The sequence below is a fragment of the Pleurodeles waltl genome, chromosome 3_1 (genome assembly GCF_031143425.1).
Source record: "Pleurodeles waltl isolate 20211129_DDA chromosome 3_1, aPleWal1.hap1.20221129, whole genome shotgun sequence".
Taxonomy (NCBI): Eukaryota; Metazoa; Chordata; class Amphibia; order Caudata; family Salamandridae; genus Pleurodeles; species Pleurodeles waltl.
The window spans coordinates 1,130,886,517-1,130,912,190 of NC_090440.1; the positions used below are offsets into that span (position 1 = coordinate 1,130,886,517).

Consider the following 25,674-nt stretch of genomic DNA (forward strand, 5'->3'; position numbering starts at 1 on the left):
TACTTTCCTACACCGTTCCCACACATGCAAGTCCAAATTTTTGTTAGTGATTGGAATGGCCCAGCCCTAAAATCTGAAATGGAATGAAAAGCTGTATTTTGATGATTTACTGATGTCACCATCATCTGCTTTGAATTCTAACAATAATGTGGATATTGTGTGGTTGCTAATTTACATTATTCTTTTGGAATGATTAACAGTGTTGATGTTCAGTAGGATAAATCTTTTCAGACATTTCAGTCAGCCTGATTTTTATGCATGTTTATAACTGAGTTTTGCGCTCCACAGATGTGACATTGATTTTGGAATTGTAATAAAGCTTGAAACCTTATTCAGTTTGGACTTTGATTTAGTGTTACATTGTTTTTGATGTCTAATCTTGTTTACAGTATGATGTCATTGATTTGTGAATGAATAATTCTGACTACTAAACTCTTTCCAAGTCCAAACATTCAGTAAACCTCACTAGGTGAAAATAGTGATGGTGTCTTACCTGCACATTGGTGGTTATTGAACCCAGAGCAGGGATAAATTCTTCCCAGCCCCAGCATGCACTTACACTCCTGTGTGTATTCTGTGAGTGTGTTCTTTCAATCTCAAAAGCCTAGCACTATCATGGTATATTCCATAATTCTCAGCTTCTTATGGGTGCATCAGACTTGATAGATCTAATCACTGCCAATAACATATGCATTCCGTATGTCCATGCCCCCCAAATATAACAATGTAGATATATACATTTTGATATCTTATAAAGACTGACAGTCTTATGCAGCCCACCCATAACTCTGCCTTAACCCCAGAGATGCCTTAGTCTCCAGTACTATTTTTGCTAATCAAACAACCACTATGTTTTCTGCAACGCAAAAAGGACGTTATTATGGGCAAATGTTTAGATAACAAAAAGTATGCCTGTGATTGTATTTAATTACACATGAGTAACAGTGAATAATGGGGAGGTTTTTCTTTGAGGGGTTCCAACTGAAACCCAGTAGTCAACGAGAGCAAAGTTTGAGTTTTGTATGATGTCACTCAAAACCCCAAAGGTGAAAAAGATTCTGGTATTTATTGTTACCAATCTACAGTTTTATGTTATGCCCCACCCAAATTATCTGCTCCCTTTTTTAAAAGCTACGCAGGGGTAGAGGAGTCACGGGCAAACCATAAACAACATGGTCCCACCTGCCTTCACCTTCTGGCCTGTGTCACACCTGGTGTTCTGTAACCTGCCTGCAGTAACTATCTGTCCATCACTTCTCTTTCCCCTCTCCTCCAAATAAATACCTGCAGCATACCACTCTCCGATACCACCCTCACCATTACCCACTAAGTATTTAAAAGACTCCTGGTTTTGACAAGGCTAAAGCGTAGTGAATTAGCATTCTTCACAATGACTGGATTGTAGTTCAGGTTTGGGGATGATTCCAGCTCTCTAGGGAGGCTAGATAGTTTTTATGAGATTTTTGTATTTATCTAATTATTCTTTTATGGTTTCTTTTAATTGCATGAGGAGGGGGTGGCCATTTATACCAGCCGCTGAGGCTTTGCGCCTAGTTCTGTACATGAAAGTTGACCATTTCTATCTAGAATTGACCCAAAGGAAAAATAACCAATGGCAGAAAATACCTACCTATTCTGCATTCTTGGTTGAATTTGAAGTAAGATGCTAAGAAATGTGCAGGGAAACCAACCCTCCAAGAAACAAAAATACCAAATAGATAATGGATTTCTGGGGCTAACAGGAATCTTGTTGCTTTGCTGCAAAGAGGTGTTTTCAGGGCTTTATGGAGTCCTCATCAAATCCTCACATTTGGGCGCCTCCTTTACCTTTATCAGACAACACTCCTGGGGAAGGATTTTTCTCCAGAGGACTGGATTTTCCTGCTTTTAGAGCCCTTCAAGAATCACAATTTAACTATTTATTTTTGAAGGTCCTCCTCATTCAGTGCTTGAACTGTCTAGGTGATTGCTGTGATCTTTTTCATATTCTTTGGCCCTGGCCGATCTTGTAACCCTATAGGACAGCTGTATGGACTCATGTCCATCATTACATCATTACATCTCCTTCTCTTTTACACCCTCCCCTCCTCTTATTTATGACATGACGGATGTCCTGGATGTCCTGGATTTTGATTCCCACACTCACTACTGGCTAGCCACCTCTCAAGCCACTGCCAAATGTGTGTTCCACACCCAATGATACCAGTCCATGAACCCTACCATATGGAAGTTTCTTCTAGTGCTGCACAGAGCCGCATCACATAGGCTCACCACCTCTACACTGAATGACAAATTTTAGACTTTTAATATGGTGTGGGGTACCTTTCTCTCTTCCTTCCAGGATGATCTTCCCTGCCTTTGATCTGCTGAAGATTCTCCTCCTCTGCCACCGAGCCACCACCACAATTTTATTCAGTCCAGAAACTTCAATTTGTTGATTTATTTTTAATAAACAAGGAACTGAGATGTTTATAAATTTGAGCCTCTTGTTTTTATCTTCTCTCTATATATCTCTTTTTTCTGCTTCACTTTGTATAATAGTAACAGCAGATTAATCTTGTCTTTATCTGTAAATAGTATTTTTTTCAAAATAAACATATTCGCAAAAGAGTTGGCATGATCACTTGCTGCACCATAAATTACTGTTGACCATCTATGGGTCAAAATGTACTGTCTTCCTGAATAATGTATGCACCGTTGGTAGTTAAATTCCACTCCTTTATCTGAAAATGATTGTATGTTTGCTTAAAGGCAATTTGTCTGTTGCATTTTAACATTATGAATTTCAGACACATTTAATAAGGGTTGATTTTAATGTGTTTTCCATTACTATTTACCTTGTACAAAAGACTCCTAGCCTCCTGCCATGTTCAGTAAATTCATAAAATACTCCACTTTTTTTCTTGATAATTTGATGTATGTCCTCTTTTTTGTTTATTCACAGTCCCAATGGTGAAGGCTATAACCATGTGCCACTTTCACACTCAACTAGACTCTTAGAATCAAAAAAAAAAATCATTGAACACAGAGGAGAACTGTACTAATTCAATACTTACGCTCGGTCTCAAAAATGAAAACAGTAAAAACTTTATAAGGACATCAATTCTCTAAAGTTTGTGTGAATCTCCTGTCCTCCTTCAGCTTTTATTGATAGATGATATATTAGGCATAAATACTAATGTACCAAACGTAGCTGTATTTCATTACATAATGATTAAAATGTGGCCAGGGCACACCAATAGCATGAATCCCGATCCTGATCCTGATAATGTTCAAGAATAAATAGAAAGTTCGTTCTTGGAAGATGTACATAAAACATTATGGGGGTCATTCTGACCCTGGCGGCCGGTGACCGCCAGGGTCACCGACCACGGGAGCACCGCCAACAGGCTGGCGGTGCTCCCGAGGGCATTCTGACCACAGCGGTTCAGCCGCGGCCAGAAAGGGTAAACCGGCGGTCTCCCGCCGGTTTACCACTGCCCTTGTGAATCCTCCATGGCTGCGGAGCGTGCTCCGCAGCCATGGGGATTCTGACACCCCCTACCGCCATCCTGTTCCTGGCGGGTTTCCCGCCAGGAACAGGATGGCGGTAGGGGGTGCCGCGGGGCCCCCGTAAGAGGGCCCCGCAAAGTATTTCAGTGTCTGCTAAGCAGACACTGAAATACGCGACGGGTGCAACTGCACCCGTCGCACCCCTGCAACTGCGCCGGCTCAATTCTGAGCCGGCGTCCTCGTTGCAGGGGCATTTCCTCTGGGCCGGCGGGCGCTCTTTTGGAGAGCGCCCGCCGGCCCAGAGGAAATGTCTGAATGGCCGCCGTGGTCTTTTGACCGCGGTGCGGTCATTCAGCGGCGGTACCTTGGCGGACGGCCTCCGCCGTCCGCCAAGGTCAAAATGACCCCCTATATGTAAACACGAAAGGTATGGCACGGGTTTATTCGCTCCACAAATACTTGAGGCTTATCATGGCCATCATTTGCCTATATTATTTGATTTCTCCCAAGGACTCATGACTACCAGCAGCTTGATCTATGTACCTTTCGTGTTTACATATAATGTTTTATATACATCTGAAGCCTTGACAAAGTCTTGAAGACGAAACACGTGTTGGCTGTTTTGCTGTATGGACTTATTGTTACATTCAAACATCCTATTGTAACTTTGACCATTTATCACCATCTGGCTGCTCTGGACACATGGTCATTTTGTACAACGCAGTCTTTTGATTGAGATTTCTACTTTGTACCTGCCCTTATAATAAATATCTACACATCATCTTCCAAGAACGCACTTTCTATTTATTCTTGAACATTATCAGGATCAGGATTCATGCTATTGGTGTGCCCTGGCCACTCTTCTTTCAATATTTAGGCAACCACCCACTCTTCAGTGTGTGGCCCTCCGACACCTGTGGTGGCAGGTGTTAGGGCTAGCCTGGCACCCAACACCATACTGTTTAAATTTTAAGACTTCGCTCGGATTTCACTATTGACATACGCTTTGCAGATGTGCAAGCACTCTCTGGCATCCGCCACCTTCTTCGCCTGACAATGATTAAAATGTGTTACCCACACTTGAAAGTGTTGGATGAAGAGTAATAATCTCTGGTAAAAGGCTATAGCAGAGGTATAGAAATCATGAACGAGAATTTTGATGTTAAGATGAATTGGGGCCATGAACATAAATTCAGTTATGACCTGCCCAGATCTTGATGCCTAAATGGAAATGAAGGTGTTATTTCTGATATGAAATAATGACAAATCATTACTTTGCTTTATAAGCAGTTATATGACCAAACATTCACCAACTCCACTGTTTTCAGTAGACAAGCAAGAAATTGAATATTTACAACGAAGGTTATAAGACATATTTCCCTGTTTGGTACTAGATTTGAATGACTATATTAAGATGATCTAATCTGGTCCGCATAAGACTAGTTCATTTTACAGTATACCTTTTATCAGTGTAATAACAAAGATGTACAAATAACAGATCTCCACAAAAACATTTGTCATTTGGGTGAAACACTTTTCCCCTCAAATTTGGTCAGTTTCTGGTCTCAAACATAACTTTTTCGCATGTTGCAAGTTCATCCATTTGATTAATTCTTTCACCTACTTTGGCCAGACCATTGCAGTACATTTCTTAAGAATAATGCCTTTCAGTGGTGTTGTCTTTACATATCCATATCTTTTCAGTTTTTGACCATGGTATTTTTCATAGTGATTGTACTGGTGGGGTAAAACAAACTATAGGATATCTGAAAGTATGCTAAAATTACCATGCATAAGTTAGTGTGCCTACTTATAGGTTGACATAAGCACTGTCTTCATGCTGCTTTAGTACACATTTCTGTTTACAAATTGTACTTTCCTCCACACAGAATAGAAATTTGTTTGGCTTATCATCAAACTATTTGTGGTTCTCAGTTATTACCTTTACCAATACTAGCTATGTATTCTTCTTTGAGAATTTTGAGTTGGTGATTGTGCCCAAGACCATATGATTAATCACTGTTTCAGTGTTGCATTTCAAACCACTAGACCATCAGGATAGGGCAGATTCTGTTTGCTTCTGATTTCTGGATGGTATTTTATTAGGCTCTAGACTGTAATATTTTCCATAGAATCATAAAATATTGATCTATTTTTCTGGTTAGATGTTAATGGTACTACAGTATTTGTGGCTTACATAGAAAGCTATATTTCTGTTTGTGCTTAATCTATGCATCATCCTATGCACTTGGGCAAATTGTTTCCACTTAGACTTAGTTCTTTGGTCATATGTTAACCAATCTACACTCCTGTAAGGCTCTTTAATCAGAACAAAATGCATTAGGAGTTGATTTGACTTGCATCAGGGAAGCTTGGTGGTACTTCACAAAAGTTTTAATGCATTATGTGAAATACGAATGTATATGTTTTCATCTGGATCGGTGCGAATGGTACTTTGCTAATGCATTTCTTAAATCTGCCAGAGTTCAAATATTTGAGCTGGAAAAAGGGTGATACTATGTACTTGTGTGCTTCCCTTAGAATACACTCCTAAAACTGGAACCAGTGACAAGTTTCATTATTAACATAACTACAGGAAAATTGTGATCCTCGGACTAACACAAGATGAATCCCCGTACATTTTTGTTAGACCTGGCAGCTTTTTGGCGTGTCTCCCCTGTCTTTTTGCCTTCGGACCTCCTGGTTTTGGGTCTGGTTTTGCTGGTTTATTGTCTCTGTGCACTTTACCACTGCTAATCAGTGCTAAAGTTCAAGTGCTCCATAGGTAAATTGTATTGCTGATTGGTTTATCCATGATTGTCATATTTGATTTACTGGTAAGTCCCTAGTATAGTGCACTGGAGGTGCCCAGGGACTGTAAATCAAATGCTATTAGTGGGCCTGCAGCACTGGTTGTGCCACCCAGATTAAACATGGCTCAGACCTGCAAGTGCAGTGTCTGTGTGTGCCATTTTAAACTGCCAATTCGACTTGGCAAGTGTACTCACTTGCCAGGCTTAAACCTTTCCTTTTACTACATTTCAGGTACCCCTAAGGTAGGCCCTATGTAGCCCGAGGGGCAGGGTGCAGTGTATGTTTAAGGTAGGACATATACTAGTGTGTTATATATGTCTTAACAGTGAAATACTGCCAAATTTGGTTTTCACTGTGCAAGGCCTATCTCTCTAATAGGTTAACATGGGGGCTGCCTTTAAAAATCCTTAAAGCGCATATTCCCTTGAGAGCAGATAAAAATGTGGAGTTTCGGGTCTCTGAACTCACAATTTAAAAATACATCTTTTAGTGAAGTTGGTTTTTAAATTGCTGTTTGAAAATGCCACTTTTAGAAAGTAGGCATTTTCTTGCTTAAACATTCTGTGACTCTGCCTGTTTGTGGATTGTCTGTCTGGGTCAGTTTGACAGTTGGGCTGTTTTACACCTCTCTAGACAGTGACACAAAAGGGTGTGGGGTGTGGCCTGCATATCCTGATGAGCCATCTGAGCTAGAGGGTAGGGAGGTGTGGTCATTCATACCTGAAAGGACTGTGCCTGCTCTCACACAATGCAGTCTCCAACCCCCTGGTGTGCATATGGGGCCTTGCCTGGACAAGAAAGGATCTTGCAAACACTTGAGACTTTGCTTTGAAGTTTGCCAACTTCAAAGGCAGAACAGGGTATAAGAAGATGACCCAAAACCCCATACTTATAGAATTGTTCTTGAATCAAGAGGAACCTCTGCCAAGGAGAAGAGGTAAAGAGCTGGAGGGGGAGTACTGTCCCTTTGCTGTGCTGCTTTGCTGGACCGCCCTGCAGTTGCTGCTTCTGCCTGAAAAGAGTGCAAAGTTTGAACTTTGGTGTGTGTTCTGCTTGAGAAAGTTCTCCAAGGGCTTGGAGTAGAGCTTGCCTCCTATTGGAAGTCTCAGGGACACCAAAGACCTCAGTTTTCTTAACCTGCAGCACTCAGAACTGTGTGTTTTGTGCTGTTCAAGAGGAGAAACCACTGCGATTCCACCAACGACGCCGCTGGCCGGCATCGTGACCTGCCGACGCCGCACGGAGTCTCATTGCCTCGCTTCGCACCGCGACCCTGGTCTCACGATGCCATGAGGTGACTTCACCAAGCCGCTACTCGCACCGCCACCTGTGGGCCCGGCACTGTGGCATTGCCTGCTCACACCAAAGCCTGGGCCTCGCAGACGACGACGCTCCTGCTGACACCAGCACTGCTGCCTGCACCGTGGCCTGTGGACACCACTCATGAGGAGCACGAAGCACCGTCCCACACAGCAGCCCTGGTCCGCCGACGTCAGCACCATCGACTCCAGTGTCATCACTAGGCATCCCTGCCTACACAGTGGCCTGTGGACACCACTCGTGAGGGTCACGAAGCACCCCCCCGTCCCACATCGCTGGCTTGGGCCTACCGACGACAGCGATTCCGCAACGACGATGCCACTGCCTGCACCGTGACCTGTGGAAACCGCACTTTGCTCTTTCCCGCTTCACACCTTAACCCTGGTCTCTCCGACGCCGCTGGATGCCGTCACCGAGCCGCTGCCTCCAACGTGACCTGTGGGCACCGCACATCGCGTCGTCCCACTTTGCACCGCAGCCCTGATGCCATCACCGCCAGCGCACCTGACTTCATCAACCCGATGTTCGATCCGCAAGGCGTCTGACTTCAAGGGCCCGACGACTCCTGCACCAACTCTGGAACCAACACTGAGACATCAGCGACGCTGCTCTCTGGAGATCACTGCAAGGAACACAACGCCCTACAAATCCAAGGTACTGTTTGTTGGTCTTCCTGACACCGTGTCTGGCCTGCGACGCCATTGCCGGCCTGAACTGTTGGTTTTGTTGTTCACGACGCCGTGATGGGCCCAGGTGGAGCTATTGACTTCAAGGAACTGTATTTTTGAGTACATCTTGCAGAATTCATATTTTTATTACTGTATGTTGGATTTTTATCATATTTGGTCTTGTTTTAAAAAGATAAATATTGGTTAATTTTTAAAACTGGTGTGGTGTCCTTTTGTAGTGTTTTCACTGTGTTACTTTGTGTTATGTTTAAATGCTTTACACATTGCTTCTGAGATAAGCCTGACCGCTCGTGCTAAGCTACCAAGGGGTTGAGCAGGGGTTATCTGAGTGAGTATATCCCTTATCCTGACTAGAATGAGTGTCCCTACTTGGGCAAGAGGCAAACTGACTGCCAACTAGAGACCCCATTTCCAACAATTTTACATTACTGTCAGATAATTCTAAGCTTCAGAGTGAATTTAATTATTTTCCTGACTCACGTGTATTTTTTTCAGTATAGAAACATTGGTTGTTGTCAAGATTTTGCTGCACTTTTTGATCTCAGTCATCACAATTTACAAAGCTGTTAATTGCCATCAATTCATTTCATAGCCACTTATCCCATTCACTTGATAGGGAGACTACGCTGTTTCTTGTCTCTGCTTTTAATTTTAGGACAACAAGCATTTATTTGCAATGCCTCATCTGGCCACGTTCTAAACAAAGAGAATTGGATTAAAGGCTGCAATTGAGAGGTTATTTCCCAAGGCAATAAAATGTGCTTGCATATTATTAAATTACATGCTTGTTTCTATTGTATCCAATGGGATGGATTAAGAGCTGTGGCAACTCTTTGTAAAAGGCCAAGTAGGAACCCATGAATAACTCACTGGATTTCTAAATTGCCATAATTGTATACTTATTCAACTCAAATGACCAAAAACAAACTCACAGTAGCTAGGTTTATCTAGCCAGAGTTATTATTACAATCAAATGTAGACACTTAAGTCATTGGTAAACAGGTACTAGCGAAATCCAAGTAAAGAACCAGTGGTAACTATTTGTTCTTCTTTGTCATGCACTCAGGACAAGCAAAAAGCACAAGGAATTATCCGTAGCCGACTGTAAATTGGCCCAGAGCATTTGCTAATACACCATCACTAGCCAAGTAAAAATAAATAAGAGCCTGGTCAGTGACCACAGATGGCTTCTGTCTTGCCATAGCTCGCTGAACACTGGCCTAGGGCTGTAAACAAAACATTTTCTGAGATAATATATTTTTGCAGGCTAGCCCGATGTTGGAAAACATTACCCAACTCACCATAGCTGGCCATGCTTGGCCCTGTAAAACAAACAACATTTTTGATGTTTCACAGTAGTGGATCATAGAGTAGCTCAGTACCAGCAAGCAAGTATATCTAAATTTCAAAGTTGATCTTATATCTCCCAGTAGAAGCACGGAGACTCTGACACTAATAGTCACTAATAGTCACTTTAGGTTGACCACGCAAGTGCTCTGATTTGTTATCTATCTGTGGGCATTTAACCACGCCCACCACATGCCCATCACTATCACTCATTCGTGGGTTTGCCTTTCAAAAATCCTTTGTTATAATTTGTAAATGCTATACGTTTATCCGTCCTTGGGGCAGTTTTGTTACTGCCTTAACCATCGACCATGTAACATGGATAATTCCACATTTGCAGATATGTTTGACTGCGAGCGAACTTCTCTTTCCTTTTGTGTCTTTCCTTTGCGCTCGCGCTCATTGCGAACGTTGCCCTTTGTTCTTTGAACTGGCTTGCTTATGTCAACTGTTTTACTTTCATTTTCAATTTAGGTGGCAAGAAAAGTCCAGTTAAAAATTGACATTGCTAATAGCTCTAACTGGAGCAAACGCGAGACTCATTACGGTGCCAGTGCTTGATATTAAGTACGGTACTCACAATCAAACACACATCCTTGTTTATCAGGCTTGTTTGGTGTCCACCCAGTGCAGAAAAATGTCTGAAGTGGCATAAGTGAAACCACTATTTGTTTATAAATAATGTTATTAACACCAAATAGATTGATATACAACCATAAAGGATATTGATTTATGTCAATTACTCTATATACTTGCCCAACTCAAGCATTCTGATTTCTCCCCCATTCAGACACTGATAACTGGCCAAGTCCCAAACCACACACATGATGAAGGAATCGGTCAACCAGTCCCTCTTCTAACTCATGAATCCACCATATCTACAGTCTGTGTGATGCTGTGATGTTCATGTGTTGAGCCTGCTCTGACTCACTGACCTTTCACCTCTCTCCTAGTCACTGTCTGTGCCACGGCCTGTGCTGCCTTACCTCAAAGGAGCCTAGATGGTGTGGAACAGTGGAGCGGAGCGAGCTGAGGAGCCAGCCAGTAGAGACTACAGGCAGTCAGATGAGCGTGAGTTGGCGGAGGTAGTGATGAACTCGATGCTTGTGACGCCAAGTTGGCACATGCATTACGTAGATCAGTGGTTCCCAACCTTTTGACTTCTGTAGACCCCCACAATATCATTACTGGAACCCAGGGACCCCCACTGAATCATTATTGGAATCTAGGGACCCTCCAATGAGTCATTTCTGAAATCTGGGGACCTAATCAGTTAACAATATCATATTTTCCAAGCAGTCACGGACCCCCTGAGCAGGCTTCCCAGATCCCCAGGAGTCCCTGGACCACAGGTTGGGAACCACTGATGTAGATCTTTGAAGAACAGAACGGATCTGTAGTAGAAAATGCCATGGCTGTGTGTCTAGCATGCTTAACAGAGAATCTGAGCAGCTAACAGAGTACTAAGGGAGAACTGAGGGGTGGATCATTAAAAAATTTGGTATTTGCATGGGTGCACAAGACACTACATTTAAGAGTGATATGTTCCTTGCATGTGGCAGTTAAAGAATGTGGTGGTCCTTACAGGATGGGGATCTGTTCCATCTCACTCTACCCTGAGCATATGATTGCAAGGCACTTTAATCTGGAGTTTTGAGCATGATTCTTATTCATTTCTTCTCTTCATGGAGACCAGGACAAAGTTTTCAATTAAAATATATTTCATAAGTATGTCGAGATATGCCATACCAATACATAATTGTGTATGATATGTGTGGTAAGTAATGTGTGATAGCTAGTAGACCGTTGGAGACTGCGTCCCGACTTTCAAAGGCATCCCTCTATTTTTCACTACTTGGATAACACTGTCATACATGCCAACCCTCCCAATTCAGGTGGGAGGCTATCAGTTTCAAGGCTAGTATTCCACCTCTCATTTCCTGCATGCACAAACCTGATTCCTTGGTGGGCTTCAGACGACAGGGACTGGTCTTCTGTTACTCAGAGTATGCACTGTCGTAAGTCCCTCCTGCAGGCCAGTGGCCATCATGTTTGTCACGTCTACAGCGCTTTCTCTGTGCTCCTTGCTGATATCTAATCTTGCTGCAGCACACTTGCAAGTCCCATACATGCCAATAGACCCAATTCAGGCCTCAATAGAAGTCGGTGGAAGAAATACATTTTCCCAATTATATTTCTTTAGAATCTCCTACTTTCCTCTTATAAAATGTCATTGCCATATATTCTTGTTTCAGTACACATCACAGATAAACCACAAATCTGTAATTTTCGGGTCATGAATCTGTCACTTTGAGAGTTGCAATCACTGGCACCTCTCACTGTCTAAGTTAGGTCCTGACTATTCATTTCTCAAGAACATATTTGCACAACAGCTCACATCCGTCCGCTGTCAATCAGGTGACAATCACTCAGGGCTGTATATTTGTCAACCAACAGCACTAAGCATGGTCGAACTTGAAGATACTAATGTCCCACTGAAAGGACGAACCTTTAAGTCCCAACATGGCTGTAAAACTTTGACTTACCTGGATAGTAACCGTGTATAATATGGCGGCCGCCATCTTGCATGCCTCAGGCCCATTATGTACTTCACAAGAGATTGTATCAGTGCACGTTGTTGCTGCATGCTGCGCAGCGCTCCACTGTCAAGTTGGCGTTCCCTCTCGGGAGACCTCCGTGCAACAAGTCAATCATATGTTCTACAGATATAAACATGTCGCTATTTATAGCTGTGCAATTACAGGCTGTAAATTGTAATTGGTAGTTAAGATAAGGCAAGCAGAATCTTCAGCTCCTCTTACCAGATACTGAGAGCGTTTGGTAGTAAAATACAGTATTTGCCCACATACCATGCAAAATAAATGTGCTATCACTTCTTCTATACAACAGAATATACATGAAAATCCACGTTTTACAAAACAACATGAAGTTTTATATGCCCGACAAAATAGAGCATGTAGCTGTATGGAAATGCGTTCAAGATACACGACCTAACTTTAAGTGACATGGGAAAGCAAGATTAGCATTTTCTAATGGTTCATTAAATCTGCAGTTGTTATCTGCCGAGCCTCTCTCTAGTAGGATCTGCTTACTAGTATAATTTCAAATAAACATAATTGTCTTTGAAGTGGCATAGTGTACCCGTTAACTACAAATCATATGAAGTGATAACAGGCGACATTTGAACACAGTGGCTGGCTACTGCATTTAGTGGAGTGTGGAATTTTTGACTTTGCCCATAATGTTTGCTAGGTACCAATTTTCGTTCGTGCAGTGGTTGCCAGCTGCCCCTATTATCTTTTGATCGTGCCAAGTATTTTCGCACTAAGAGAATCCAGGCAAGTGAAACAAAACCAATCACTACCATTTCAACTACCTGTACATTTGTGCCAAGATTACTGCTGTAAAATGTATGCAGTATTTTTCTCTGTAAGTTTCCAATTTGCAGTTTCCTCCTCAGCTTATTGCTGTAAGGATCATACTTTAGCATTAAGTAAAGATGTATGTGACATCATTTTTGTGTAAACGACTTACATTTTACTAGGATGTACCAAAGTAGAAAGAAAATCACAAACTATGCAAAGATGTGTAGTTTTCCAAAGACTTAGTGATTGAGAAAAACAGTTACACTGTCATCTCTGTATGTTTTTTAAGCATTTTTATAAAAACTCAAGGCTTTGATGATGCCTGATTGAGAACAGTTCCAAAGATTCAGTATTAAAAACTATTTCACTTTTTGGAAATAATTAATCTCATTGAGTCACGGTTGGATTGGTCACATGAGACACATAGAAACCTTACACTAGGCTGGGGGTGCTTTCAAGGCTAGATGGGCAAAGAGATCCACTGCCTAGCCACCCTTGAAAGGAACTCGGTGACAGCTGCATACAATTTTCTGATAGACCCATACATGACTTGCTGCTACACAGAAATAATGATTACCTATATTGCAAATGACTTTGTAGAATTTCCCTTCAGAAGTGCATTTGAGTTTATGCTGTTTGCCAATATATTTGGAAATATGTGCTAAAAAATGAATTTCTAGACCAATTCTTTTAAAAATATCTCGAAGCAAACCTTCCTGGTGAGGATTACAATTGCGTGGTGTGATGCATGTTACTATTATTTCCTAGAGCCGTTTTTATCCCCCTAAAAAGACCTGGTTGGATTAGTAGACAAAATGGTTAAAGTATAGGGCTTGCAAACAGCAGTCTTCGTTGTACCACAAGGCAGTTACAGGATGCTTATCTACATCAGAGAGCCATGAGAATACTCTGTTAGCACTACAGTGTTGCGGTGGCTTTTGAACTAGGAGGATGCTAAGTTATAAAGTTTTTCCACTGCAAACTTTGGGAAGATCGAAAAGGTTTGATGAAACCTTGACTAATTTGCGAGGTTTGAATTGTGATAAAATGTTCCTCAAATGTAGAAAGGATATCTCTGCACAAAATTACTTTAGTAGGAGCTTTCCTTTGCAAACAAAACTTGTCGTAACGTTTTACTGCAAGTGAAGTTTTGCAAAGTTTGCAAAACTTTGTATCCTTTGCAAAGAGCGAAAATTGTACATTTCACAAATAATTGCAGGTGAACTTTAAATTTTACCGACAACTAGTTTGATCTCGTATCTTGAAACAACTTACCTTATGCCAAGAACCTTTGCCACTGATCGAGATCTGCTCATATTCTATTAATAAATGAGAACACTTATTTAGAAATGTATATTGTTGGAAAGCCAGCTTTAAACGTAAGGCCTTAACACTGCCTCCCTGTGATCAGGGATTAGCTATCACTGGCCACCTGTCCTCAATAACTTTTGTGTCATGTCTGTGTTCCACAATTGTCCTACAATGAATAGGATTGTACTTACTGACCTTCAGTGCCTTGGTGTGCAGTGTCTCTCTCACTGTAAACATGCCCTGCCTGCTACAGATGGTCTTGATCTCGAGTTTGTTGTGGTGTGCCTGAGTATGATGTGCCTAGCACCGAGGTCATTGTTATGCAGCACCTATAAATGGCGGCCTTGGGATGAAGCAGCCGTATCTAGGCCCTGGATGAAAATGTTTGTCTCCATGGGCCCTGCTTTCCAAAGCCTCTCACTATATGCCTGGAGTATAGAACCTGTATTTAGACCCCGGAATTCATTGCTTGTTACTGTGGACTCCGTTACCCAATGCCTGTCGCTCTGAGGTTGGCCTGAAATGCTTCTTGCACCATGAATGAACAACCTGCACTAACAGAACAACAGTGACATAACATGAACAACCATTCAGTTGGTGGATCCATTGTGCACTGCACCTTTCTTTGGACTGCTTACAAACATTTAACATGTCAAGCTCATGCTGTGTACTGTGTGGTGTTTAAGGAATAGGCTACACTGCCCTAGAGCGCAGTTATGCATTTCACGTTATAATGTGTCTGTACGAAGCACACTGGCTTCTTGTCTATGTACAGTGAACTTCCAGGAATAGGATCCAAGCTCCTCTCCCTCATGGTGCTCATGGCCTCCTCCTTTACTATATGCAATAGTTCTTGCAGTCTACAGGTTTGTAAAGCCTGTTGCAGTGTTCCTTGTTTCCAAAGCCCTGTTATTTAATGATTATTAAGCTTAACTCATGCAGAAGGATAGTCCTCCAAAGTGCCACAAGGAATGGTCTTACTATAAATGGTCCTCTTTGGAGCTTCTAGATATTGAAACAGAAAGCATTACCAATGGAGATTGGAGGAGAATTTACAAAATGGCTGCTCCCTTACATATAACCTGAATTAAAAAATCCCTTTAAGTTTACATGTATTCCTGCCTTTCTACACATGTGCCAATAATCTTGTAGTGTAATTAGGCTTCTAAACCTGCTGAGGCATGTCAACGTGCCTACAAGCCATCCTGTCTCCTGAACACAACCTCTTGCCTCCTGCAGCCTGTTCCCACTGAGCTTTTTGCTGCCTTCTTTCTAATTTGCTAATAGCCTGTCTGCTATGTCATTAGCCTTCTCAGAGCATGTTTACCTGCATTATTGCATAAGCATAGATTCCTGCCTGCCTTACTAATTTTCTCCATCTGGCGGTTACCCAATTAGAGTGTGTTCTGGTTATACCTTGTTGCAGTCTATTCACTTCGCTATAATCTCACATGTACAAGTTTGGATAATGTTACACATTAGTGTAGTAAATTTTCTGTGGATGTGTCACAACTCGTTACTTTCTGCAGCATAAAATTGGATATGTTTATTGTGTAGCTGTTCATAATCTTTTCACTTTACTTTAGCTTCCGTTCCTTTTGAACTGCCCTTGTCTCATTGACCTTCAGGTCACACTCTATCTATCCCTCCATCCACACCTAGACCTTTAGAGTTATTCTTATTCTTGAAAGCCATTTCTTTCTTGCAGGCCCTTCTCTGACCTTTCACTGTTTTTTTCCAGAGATTATTTGGCCACCACCTCATCATACTTTATTCCCTATTAGTCAGCCTAAGGTCTCAGTAGAAGAGCCCCTCCATCTTCTTTTAGAGATATTTTTGGAGGAATAAACCCTCCTGGTACCACGTCTTTTTTAGTCTGCAAATATCTTGAAAGCCATTTCTTTGTCTCTGGTTCCTTTCTGACCTTCTCGTTTGGTGTTCTTTCTGAGAAACGTTTGGTACTGCTTCATCATCCTCAGCCAAATTAGTCACTCCTACATATTACTAGCCTTCTCCTCCATCCCTCTTATTCTGGCCATTCTCTGGCTTTAGTTGCAGTTTTTCTGACTTCAGTCCTTTAATGGCTGTTTAGGCTTCTATCTGATAACCTAAAACTATGGCTCTAGGATTTTTTTATTAATCAATCAAAGTCTTGTGCGATTTAAAATGATTATCTTATCAGTAGTTTGTTAAGGTTCCCACTGCTCTTCTGCAGAGGCAATAGTGTATCTTGCTCTCGACAGTGCTAGGGGCCTGTGAGCATTTTGAATGTGGCTGCATGACTTGATTACTTTTTCCCCATGACTGACTCAACACAAATTACAATCTTGTACAAAATGCTCATGAAAGTCCTGATTTTCACTTGAAAGTCCGGTACATTAAAATCTCGTGCCCTTTAGTTTTTTTTTCTTTATTTTGGTGACATGTGAAATTAACAAGAATAAAACTTGCCACCCATGAAAATCATTAATTAAAAGCAGTTATTGGTTCAGTTATATGAGTAGCTGTTCTTAATTGCATCTAGGTGTTGTTCAACGTATTGCCTCCAGGAAAATTAGAAAGGGGAGTAGGTGACTTACAATAAGTAATATGTCTACACAGATAACAACTGTGCTCAACGGGTCATCAAGCATAAACTGTTTGTGACTTTGTTCCAGAATCTGAATAGAAAAATGGAATGCCAGTGGTCACCAACTGATGTTAATAATATTGCTCATGGACACAGAAATTTTGATTTGGAATTAAGAATGTTCAGTCCTGGAGAAAGGGTCCTTTTAGCTTGTAAATTTAGGGATGACACCCAAATTTAATTTATTAATTGTTCAGGCATATTTAAATTTGATTCTTGATCTACTGGTGGGAGCCAGAATGTTGTTGAGTAATGAACGTATTCCAGAACATGGCTTATTTCCAGCTCCTGTTGGGTTCAATTCAAGAGAAGGCGCGTTGTTTACTTGAGGGACAAGAATATCACACCAAGTATTTCATATTGTGAATCAAATGTATTTCCAGATTGAAAATGGAGGGGTAGATGTGAGATGCTCCTTTTGACTTAAAAAGAGGAGAATATGGGAGTGCACTAAAGATTATTGCAACTTTAGCAGCAATTAGTTGAAGCTAACTTCAGGGCAGCTCAGAATTTGATATCAGATTGGTTTTTTTGCCAGCATAACAGAGTCCTTAAGCAGAAGTTGGGTGTCATCAGGTTGGCCAAGGCATACATTTTGTGCTGCTTTATGATATCTTGCTAGGGCCTTATGCAGATTGCTAAAGAGAAATCTTTGTTGAACGACCCCATATTCTGTTTAGCAATTTGAGATAATCTTAAAAATCAATTCTCTCTCTCCAGCCTTGTCACATTTTCCTTGTTTGACCATTTATCCACAGCTTCCTGTCTGATCTGGTCACACCTGATTCTATCATCCTAAAGCCCTCCTTTATGTCCTGGTAGTTACATCCATGAGACAGAAGTATCAGCCAGCCTCACACATTGAACCATCAATTCTTGCCTTGAAATTTATCCCATAAATGTTGGTTAACACTGATGTACTTCAATACCAATTTTAACAATTCCCTTTGAAGCGTCATTTGCTCCATTTCACTTTATAAGGCATATTGGCAGAGGTTCCAAAGAGGGTAGGAAAGGTGAAAGCATTTAGTTCAGCCTCTTTCACCTCTCAGTAACCACTTGAAGGCAACTCTGTTGGCTGAATTGGAGCCCTTCAACATACTGCTTCAGTTGCTGTGTTGGCAATAAACAAGTTTAATGCCCATTGCTCATTTCTAGACCACCTTCCCCGCGCTTCCGTGAATATTGTTCCATGCATTTGAGTTATTCACCTATAGCAAGACATGTTGTTTGCCATATAAGTCTTCTCGTTTAACAACCTGCTTGTCTCATTTTTATGCAATATAATCCAACACTTTTGCTGCTTCGTCCTCCCTTTGCAGAGAAGGTTTTATGAGGGTTTGGTAAGATTAGCCATCATCCTACCCTTTTGATAAGAGATCAATTAAAAACATTAAACGTGCACTGAGCTGTATTTAAATCTTCTCAAGAATTTTTCAGTATATCAATTTTTGGACTTCTCCAGCTGTGGGATTTGCATGAAGTGAATGTAGGAGATTTGAAATATTAATGAAATTGATTTTCATATGCACACTGAGAGTGGCTACTAATGCCTTTTCTTCTTTTCTTCTTACAGAAAAGCCAGAGTTGGTATAACGTAAGTACATCAACTTTTTTCTTTCCTTTCTGTATTTTGAGAGAGGGGGTGGGGTGGAGTTGGACTAAATGATAGGTTTGATGTGGTAGTTTTTACCCCTTTTTGAGGGCTCTCGGGGCTCCAGCACCATAGAAAAGATAAGGTTCATGACTTGGGCAGTACAATCCTGGAATATGCAGTTGGTGTAGGTGTTTTCTGAACAGAAACAGAAGATTGTGGGTCAAGAACTCAGAAAAGCGACATGTTTCTGACCAGGGGATCTTCGTGTGATGAATGGGCTAAGACTGTTAGCAGCTAATGGATGATGGAGGCCCTTGCACGAGGAGCCAGGTCTTGGTGGTGCCATATGGTTTCCATCCTGCACTCTGGGTTTTTTGGAAAGAAGACCATATGATCTAGGGTGAGTGAGGGACATTGATGGTAGACCCTGCCGGCTGGGAAGGTGGGGCATGGTGCACGTGTCTGCAGACTGTAGTATTTGGGTAGACACTCTACACTCTAGGATAAGTAAGAAGCATGAGCACCTGCTAGATCAAGTATACTCTATAATCTACGTTTGCGAGGAGCATTGTAGAGGCAGAGCCCTAGATACTCTGGGGTAAGCGAGGGGCACTGTTGCATCAGGTAAGCCGTACAGAGTAGAGTAGATGTGGGCAAGTGGAATCGACACTTTTGGTAGGCAAGCGTACAGTGCTGTGGGATATGGTGAAAACTGTTGTTGCCCTGCGCCAGTTGTAGTAACCACATCTACCGTATCTGTGTCGCCTTGACATGGCCATGTGGGCCCACGACTTTACACCACCCAGCTTTGGCACGGTGGGATGTTTCAAGAAATGTTGCATTTCGCGATAGGTGGAAAACTTTTCTGAGTTTCTGGGATCCTGTACTTGACTTTAGGTGCTGGGACGGACAAACCCTGCTTTTTTTTTGTCCGGCGATAGATTTTTGGTCTTTATGCTAAGGCTACGGTGCTTTGCGGACAAGCTGTAATAAATGTATTACGTGAATCTATAAACTCGCATACATTCTCTCAGTGAAAGGAATTGCATCGTTAAATTAGAAAGGGACATGCTGCCCTCTAGAGGTAAATTACAGGAGTTAGGTATTGTCGCGGTACTAAATAGAATACAGAGGAATTAGGTGATTTAACAAGGGTTTTTCTCTTAGAAAAACACGGGCAGGTGTGTTTACACCATTATTGGAGGATGGCGTAGGCTGGTGCCTGCAAAGGGGTTAGCATAAACTGATGCCAATTGAAGGCATTCCCTCGAGCAATGCCAGCAAAGTACACGACACACATCGCAGAATGTGCCAAGAAGCAGCAGTAGCTACAGAGATTTCTGCCAAACCAGAGAGGGGAATTCATTTAGAACAGTGCCAGAAAAAAAAAACTGAAATACGCGCCACCTTAGAGCATGCCAACAATATAACTTTATAGAACGATGACGCAGGCGCAAAAACCTATGACAGGCCAGCAGATGGCCAATAGTCCAGTGGCAGCAAAAAAAAGCCAAGTCATCTGAAGTAACTTTAACATTGGAACCTGCAGACGGGACGCACTGGCGAGTTGTAGCCCCATCGTTTCATAGGACAGTACATGCAGCAGCTGCATGTAAGAAGAAACTCCATAGACCGGGTCGAACCCCACACACCAGTCACTGCACATAGGAAGCCCGAGATAAAGCATATTTATGGATACCCCCAGACCGGTGCCTGCTGATGGAAAACCATAGAAGAGTACCTGCGAATTGCATCTCATAAGCTCTTGTCTGCAAACGGAGCCTCAAAGACTAGTACCTGCAGATGGGATCCTAAATACTGTTACCTGTATAAAGAACCCTTAGTATCGATCCTGCAGAAGAAATGTAATTGGTGACATCGAATAAATAGGCTGCGCTGGTAGATATAATCCCGAGGAAACTGACGCAGACAGCACCTAATCTTCTGGCACCTGAAGAATGAATGCTAGGGTTTGGTGCCTGCAGAATTAACTTCATGGACTGACGACAGCAAAGGGAAGCCTATAGACCAATCCCTTTGGATGCCAACCCATGGGCCAATGCATACAAATGGCACGCACTTGACTTCAAATGGAACTCCGTTGATCGATGCCCATGGATAGCAGTCCATAAACTGGTGCCTGCAGATGGCAATTCAGAGGTCGGTGCCAGCAGATGGCACCTCTAAGACTGGTACCTTGAGAAAAAACCCACAGTATAGGGCCTTCTGAACCTGTGGCGTACGGCAAAATGACAGGGTCCCCCTGCAGAATGTAGTAAGGGGCCCCTGAGCCTTCCATATCTCATAGATATTCATTGACCTTGTGCTGAATGGAGCCCTCTTGAAGGTTTGGGCAGCCCCCTGGGGGTTGAGGTGCCATTGCGCCGCAGGGGTTGCAGGTGTCTGCATTACGCCCCTGTTACAAAGGAACTCTTAAACTGGCATCTGCAGGTGAAACAGAATAGAAGGGATTCTGCAGACGTAACTTCAAGATTGCTTACTGTCTAGTAAACCCAATAATATGGCAACTGAATAATGAATCCCATAGACTGATGTTTGCATATGGGAACCAATTAGATGAGTGCCAGTGCCTGGTACCCCATAGATCAATGTCTGCAGGTGGAACCCCATTACCGACCGGGGGCAACCCCAAGAACGGTGTCAGCATATGGCAACCTAAGGATTAGTACCTACCGAAAAAAACACTATAATATGGGGCCTGCAAAAGAAAATCTATAGTCTGTGACCTACAGAAGCAACCCCAATAAACTGGTATCTGCAGGTGAAATCCCACAGAGTCATGCCTGAAAATTAATTATGTTATGCTTCTAGTGCCTGCCAAAGAAGCCCCCTGTACCGACACCTGCAGAATGCTCTCTTCAGACTGGTGTCTGCAGAATTAACCTTGTAGACTGGTATATGTTGGAAGAACCTAGTTGATAGGTGTTGTGGACCGAAAGAATCATTGATTGGGTGACTGGGGTCTGCGGATGGAGGCCCCATTGACTAGTGCCTGCACAAAGAACCTCAGAGGCGGATGCCTGGGGAGGTAACCAGGTAGACATGTCTCCCCAACAAACTCTGTAGAAGTGTACTTCCTGATGGATCCTAATACATAGCTCCGTGCGGGTGGATCACCATTGTCTGATACCTACAAGGAAATGATCTATGGTCTGGGGCCTGTAGCTAGAAGCCCACAATCCGGAACCATTTGAGATCACCCTACATACTGCTTCCTCCTTAGTGAAGCCTGTAGACTGCTGCCTGCCTTCAGACACCTGCAGTTGGACACTTAGAGCCTGCAGGCAGTGGCACTTGAACACCGAGTGGCTGCTCCCGGTCATCTAGAGCCTATAATGGGATACCCATAAAGGGATGTGTGCAGAGGGAATCCTTAGGTCAGTTCCTTGCAGATGGAATTCCATACTCCTTGGCCTTAAGATGTAAAGACAGGGTCTTAGCCTCCAGATTGAGCCCACGCATTGGTGAGAAGACCACATGGGAGCAAGCAGTCGGGACTCCGAAGAATGAAGCTTGCACGCGGCACATCACAACATGCCTGCTGCAGCAAAGCTTTCCCAGGTGCGAACTGCAAAGACGTTTTATGAAACATTTTATATTCCCCAATGGCAAGTGCCTTTACAGAGTGACCCTCGAGTCACTGTATTTAAGGTATCAATTTTATAAGCAGGAAGAATCCCACAACCACGTAACTATGCAAAACTAATACCTGCTGCGGATCACTCTTATAGATCCTGCCCTATTAAGAGAGCTTGCCCAAATGTTTGTGAAGGTAGAATCCTGTTTTCTGAGATTAATTCCCCATGTGGTACTAATCAAAGCATTCCACAGAAATACCTATTATGTTTTGGAGTGTTCTTAGTTTAGTGTTTTCGTTCCATCTTGACACCTCTCTCCCTATCCTCAAGAGCAAGAATAGGACTTAAAGAAGACTTCGGAACTTTGGAGTGATTAATGGGCACTCTGAGTTATTTTTTTTTGCGGTTTTATATAGCGAGAGCTAGACCTGAAGATACTGGAGCACTTTACATTAGCACCAGTTACATTGCACGAGGGCACATTCATTTTTTGGTAGGCACAGGGAGATTAAGGGATTTGCCCAGAATCACAAGGTGTTGAGCCGACGTGGAGCCTCGAACCTGGTTCCTCGCCTGCTGGGTCAGCAGCTCTGGCCATTACGCCACATCCTCTACCAAAAGTTTAAAAAATGAGCTGTTGAATAGTTATAAAGTTTTAGGAAGCAGTTGAAGAACACTGTAGGTAATTGTATTGCAGTGTCTTTATAATTCCGTTATAGAGTTAACCTCAGACAACTTTGCTTTCAATGTGAACTTCATTAAGATAAAAGTCCAGAGACAGGCAATGGCCAGATCACCTAGAACAACAGAGTAGTTTGAGGATTATTTTGCCCTCTATGTTGCTTTTATCTAGTTCTCTCCCACCCATTACTTGGTCCGTCACGCTCTTACTTGCTATTCTGTGTCTGTGGCTGAGGATTTGCTCACAGAAGACCTTCAGGGACCCACACGTGGATTGGTCCTTGCACAATGTAGCGAGACGGTTGTTGTGTTGGGAGTCCCTTACTCCACTCTCACTGAGAAATTTATAGGATTGGTCTTTCGTAGTGATAGTTGTCAAAGTATCTTCCATTATTTAAAAGTGGATACGTGGAGGCAGAGCCTGTCGTGGAGCAACAAGGCTGCTTTCACTTGAGCTCCCTGGCCCTTTGACCCCGGGGTCTTTCTGGCCACTTCCAAGAGAGAAAAGTTTGGAAACAATGACGCCACTTCCATGTGATGTGATGGAACTGCACACTAGCCTGGTTTAGAAGCTTTGGAGTACTCCCCGACATCCGATCTCCCCCATCCCACCCAGGGCCAGCTTTAGGGCAGTGCAACTGGTGCGGCTGCACTGGGCGTCGACCTGGGGAGGGGAGCGCTGACCAAGGGGGGGCACTGTGTTTAGCAATTATTTACAATTTAAAAACACCTGCAGGAAAGTTCCTTGGGCATCCAGCTTTAAGGCATCCAGATAACTCTTGTGATTAATGTTCCTGCTAAAAAGAGAGATTGGAGTTTTGTCTAGTGGCAGTTTTGACTCGCCATGAAGTAGCGCATAGGGTTGGTATTCCTGCTGCAAAGATCGTGTACTATGCAGATCACCGACTTGTATTTTATGTGGATAGCGGTGTAGATTAATGCTTTTGTCATAGATATCCTTTTGTTACTGTAGTTCATAAGATACAATCCTAATATACAACAGTAACTGTTACAAACTGTCATCAAATAGCTGCATGCAAACTCCACAAAATAGGTTAGAATGTTATATTTTTTCCTCAGTCTTTCATTATCTGTTACTAATGTTGCTAAAAAACGGTTAATGTTGGTAGATATACATCCTTATCAGTAAAGCTAGCCTTTAACAGTGCTTTAAAACCAATGAAATGTATGTGAGAGGGGTCTATGGAGTCATAAGGGGCACATTTGCCCAGTGAAAGTGAGGGAATCTGAGGAGGAGGTCATGACAGGGGCACCATAAATGAATGTCGCACCAAGCACCACCAGCTCTAAAACCGGACCTGCGTAGTATATTATAGGGGATTTTCTGGGCTCTTCTGTGGTTTATGCTGTGGTGATGTACTGCACTTGTGTGGCTGAAGTGATAGGAGGATATAGGTGGCATTCATTGTAATCATTCCATGAGTATAATAAGTGTGGTGGTAGATTTGTTAGTGGCAAGCATGAAAAGCAAGGCATGAGTAGATCTGCTGCATGATACTAGCTGCCTGAGATAGGTGGAAGCCTGAACAAGGCCATGGTCACTGCAGGATGGTCATGGAGCACATGCTAGGCTGAGGTCTGGGATTGAGTACTTGCCATGTTTCTATGGGCAGCAGTTTAAATTCAGATATGGCGTGGCCAGAACCATAGTGGTTCTCGGAATTAGTATTTTCTGGCCCTTCTAGTGTCACAGCAGGAGCAGCGGGTTGCCTTGACTAAAATGCTCATCGTCAGCATGTTCATATATTTGTTTAAAATATGAATTGTGCAAGTTTTTAAAATGGCACCTTCAATCCTTTGACTGATTGGTATGCTTTTTATTGTCTGTATCTTTTCTTTTATGTTTCTATTTTTCTTTCTGTGTTTCTTTTTACCTTCTCAGCATGAGCGAAAACACATCCGCAGAGTAAGCATGAACTCTCATGTTATCCCATTTGCTCCCATGTGCCCTTCCACCTATCCTTTTGCTTCCTTGACCAGTGACCCTACCCTCTGGCCCTGCGCTCACTCTCTCTATGTTTGCTGTTGATACGATCTGATACTGTGTTGAATTAATCCTGTAATGTCTCATCAGTTCCTTTGCTCCTCGTTCACTCAACTTCACCTAAACTCATTCATCTTTCTTCTGCTTCCCATAAACCTTATCTCATGCTTTCATATGCTATCCTTTCACATCTTCTTCATTGCATGGACCCTAAATCTCTAGTTCCATTGGATGCTTCTACTTCCTCTCTGCTCCACACACCCATTCATCTCTCCTGACAATCTTATGTGCTTCTGCCGCTCATCCACGTCTTGACTCTGGATGTCCCATGCTTACAAACCATTTTACATGAACTCCGCGGTTATGTTCCTTGTAACCATCTTTGTGTTCCAGTTGCCTTCTCTTTCACATATTATTTCATTTACTCTACTTTTGCATCCCAACGACTGAACTTTCTACTGCCAGCGGCTATACTGTTGTTTCACAAATTCAAGAGCATATTATTCTCCTTACCTCTGTGACTCCAAGAATTGGATGCCATTTCTGTGGCACAGTATTGCTCAGGTAGTCTGCCATCACAGCCAGTCGGACAACTTCCAACCCCTGCAGCGAGGAACAGCCTCCCACCATAAACTTCTTCCATTTCACTCTGTTTTTTGTATGAGAAATTTGACTCCCTTTCATGTTTCTTTTCTCTCTTTGTATATATTAACATATTCTGGTCTCTCGAACGATTAATGGTTCAAACTCTGTACTGTTTCAGGTCACTACATGAAGTCTCTCTGATCTATTATTCTCAAAATG

General features: G+C 42.5%; 1 protein-coding gene across 4 annotated transcripts in view; it reads left to right on the top strand.

The window, feature by feature from the left end:
• Window positions 1-25,674, top strand: part of LOC138285015 (protein Aster-B) — a 405,970-nt gene that overhangs the window by 148,566 nt on the left and 231,730 nt on the right. For 2 of the 4 annotated variants that reach the window (XM_069224429.1, XM_069224428.1), the window contains exons 3-4: window positions 18,565-18,585; window positions 24,769-24,792. In XM_069224429.1, coding sequence (XP_069080530.1) covers window positions 18,565-18,585; window positions 24,769-24,792 — 45 coding nt within the window. The remainder of the gene's footprint in view (window positions 1-18,564; window positions 18,586-24,768; window positions 24,793-25,674) is intronic. The other 2 variants (XM_069224431.1, XM_069224430.1) reach the window with 1 other exon arrangement.